This window comes from Egretta garzetta, unplaced genomic scaffold, assembly GCF_000687185.1.
Source record: "Egretta garzetta isolate BGI_Z169 unplaced genomic scaffold, ASM68718v1 scaffold220, whole genome shotgun sequence".
Lineage (NCBI taxonomy): Eukaryota > Metazoa > Chordata > Aves > Pelecaniformes > Ardeidae > Egretta > Egretta garzetta.
The window spans coordinates 1,290,452-1,293,012 of record NW_009258414.1 but is presented as its reverse complement, the minus strand read 5'-3'; the positions used below and the strand labels follow the sequence as shown (position 1 = coordinate 1,293,012).

General features: G+C 39.4%; 1 protein-coding gene and 1 non-coding gene across 3 annotated transcripts in view; both read left to right on the top strand.

Moving 5' to 3' along the window:
- The first annotated feature begins 701 nt into the window (after positions 1–701).
- RBMX (RNA binding motif protein X-linked) overlaps positions 702–2,561 on the top strand; it is a 14,152-nt gene continuing 12,292 nt past the window's right edge. For both annotated transcript variants that reach the window (XM_009643313.2, XM_009643306.2), the window contains exons 1-2: positions 702–850; positions 1,050–1,156. In XM_009643313.2, coding sequence (XP_009641608.1) covers positions 742–850; positions 1,050–1,156 — 216 coding nt within the window. In that variant the 5' untranslated portion in view covers positions 702–741. The remainder of the gene's footprint in view (positions 851–1,049; positions 1,157–2,561) is intronic.
- LOC118452768 lies at positions 907–979 on the top strand. Its single transcript, XR_004842595.1, has one exon. It is a non-coding gene; the product is annotated as a small nucleolar RNA SNORD61 (small nucleolar RNA).

The window sequence follows — 2,561 nt, the reverse complement described above, 5'->3', positions numbered from 1 at the left end:
CTCTCCCCTGTGCTGAGGGAGCTGCGCAGCCCGTCCCTGCACGCTGCTGCGGGCTTTCCCGCCACTGGGCTGGAGGCATGCGGGTAACGTTTGTCCACAAGCGCCAGGCGTTTTGCCAGGAGCTTTGAGGTTTTGCTTTGTCTCCGTTTTTTTAGCTGTGGCCATGCTGTGTGGAACTGCAGTGATGGTCTGGTGTCCTTTCAAGACTGACACGTTGTGTAGGCCAGGACTCTGGCATAGTCTTGATGTGCTTTAAATGACTTAAAGAATGAGCTTGATTGGCACAAGCTGACTTTAAGGTTAATACTTTGGTAATTCGTGGCATTTTAAGTAAATTTCTTGAAACACGTCAGGATTTAAAGGGAGGGAGTTCTAGGACTCCTATCGAGGGCAAAAACGCAGTAATCCTGAAAAATTTTCATGTTCACCAATACTACTTGATCTTAAGAGTTCTCATCCGTGCTTCATTCCATGTTTTAAAGTTAACTTATTTGAAATAGACTATATAATGTGAATAAGTAACAGAAGGCGGTACAACTTCTGGTTGCTTCAGTCTAAAAATTTTATTTTTTTTAATGTTCTCCATGCCTCATATCTCTTAAGTGATATCTTGCTCAAGAAAACTTGATTGTACTTTTGAGGAAAGAAGTAATTTGTATTCCATGAGGTGGTATGGAAGTCTCTGTTGATGTTTTGTTAATAACAACCCAATGCTTTTAATAGGTCATTTGCAGAATCAAAATGGTTGAAGCGGATCGTCCTGGGAAACTGTTCATTGGGGGCCTGAACACAGAGACTAATGAAAAAGCCCTTGAGGCTGTATTCGGCAAATATGGACGCATTGTGGAAGGTAAAGAGAAAACCCTTTTTATTTTAAGATAATAGAAAATAAAAAGCAACAACATAGCTGTGATGACTTTTTTGGCATTGATCATCTGAAATGATAGTGCTTTCATGTCCTCTAAGAAGTTCTGAGCTTAAAGGGTTAAATAAAGGTTAAGTGTTGCTGCCTAATTACAGGAAAGGGTAACTTGGCTTTATTTCTGCAGTCCTTTTGATGAAAGATCGTGAAACCAACAAGTCCAGAGGATTTGCATTTGTCACATTTGAGAGTCCAGCAGATGCAAAAGATGCTGCCAGAGATATGAATGGAAAGGTAGGAATTAAGACCAATTACATGTTGCTACTGACTAGCAGTATTGCTTTTGGGGGTAAATTAACTAGTAATAGAAGTTGGAAAGACAATGGGTTAGAAGATCGTGGAGACAAGTCATAACTTTAAATATGGCAAAATAACTGTCTCCATGAAGCTGGAATCACTTTCTCCTGATTATGGACTTGACAGTAGGAAGTGAAGTCTGGCTGTCTTTAATTTCTTTTTAACTGGTGACAGTGCTTTTTAGTAGTCAGCTCTTCATTCTTGCATGTCTTCTATAGTGTTTTTGTTTTATTATGCTTGAATACAGTACTGTGTAAATTCCACTTTAGGGAAATGACTTACCTGAAAATGACTGATTGTTCCCTTAACATGGGTTTAATGTGACTTCCCTACTGTGCTGGAGTGTTGATGTGCTAGCTGGTAATCTGTAGATAACCTCCTGCATTTGTTAGTTGTATCACCAGTCTACATGGTATGTATGAGGAGTGTCTTGCTAGTTAATGTGAAATAGCTTTGCAGTTAGCCAGCAATTGCATTTTCTTGTTTACACCCTACAATGCAGTGATGTGACTTTAAGAGGAAATAAAAATTTAATGCATATATGTCTTTAAAGAGAAAAACCTAGGGATTTGGAGCAAAAGTTCTGAGATAAATACCAGGATAGTTTGTCAAAGAACTGTAGGCTGTTGTGATCTGTGTCTGCTCTGGCATGTGTTTGAAAAGCTAGATGCAAGTTCACAACCTAATGGTCGACAGCTGCTTATCTTCATAGAGGCGCTGTCTCCTTAGGCAGTGAAAGCAGTCTTCTCAGTGAACTTGAATTTCGGATTCTGGTCTTTCATGCATAATCTGAACAGTTGTGTTAAGGTCACGTTGTATTGGCCTCTGAGATGGCATTCGTGTAAGGCAGAGAATCCTCTGCTGATTCTGATTAATACTTGGGATTTTGAGAGCTGTTTGTCTGTTAACATAAGACAGTGAAGTGAGAGAAAAATGAGCTTGTTGTAGTGTTCACGGTGAACACAAATAGTTAAAACTTCCTTGATTTGTGTTGCAGCAAGCTTTCTGTTGTGTGTACTTAGTTTCTGGGTGCTTCAGGATAACTGCCTAACAATTAGTGTTACTTTCCTTGGAGACTTGCTTTCTTTTTAAACAAGTTAGTAGTTTTTGTCAAGACAGAGTGTGACAAGTCAGTTTATGTCTGAAAGGCTATTACCAGCCTAAACATCCTTAAAGGTGCTCATTTTATTGGATTTATTTCTTCCGCTGTATAGTTCTGAAGACTTGCTTGCTGCAGGTCTTAAACAGTGATTTCCTCTGAAGTAGTCATTACACTGAACCTTCACATAAGGTAACTTCAAGCACCAACAACTAAGTGTCAGACAAAGGAGTTCAGTCACTA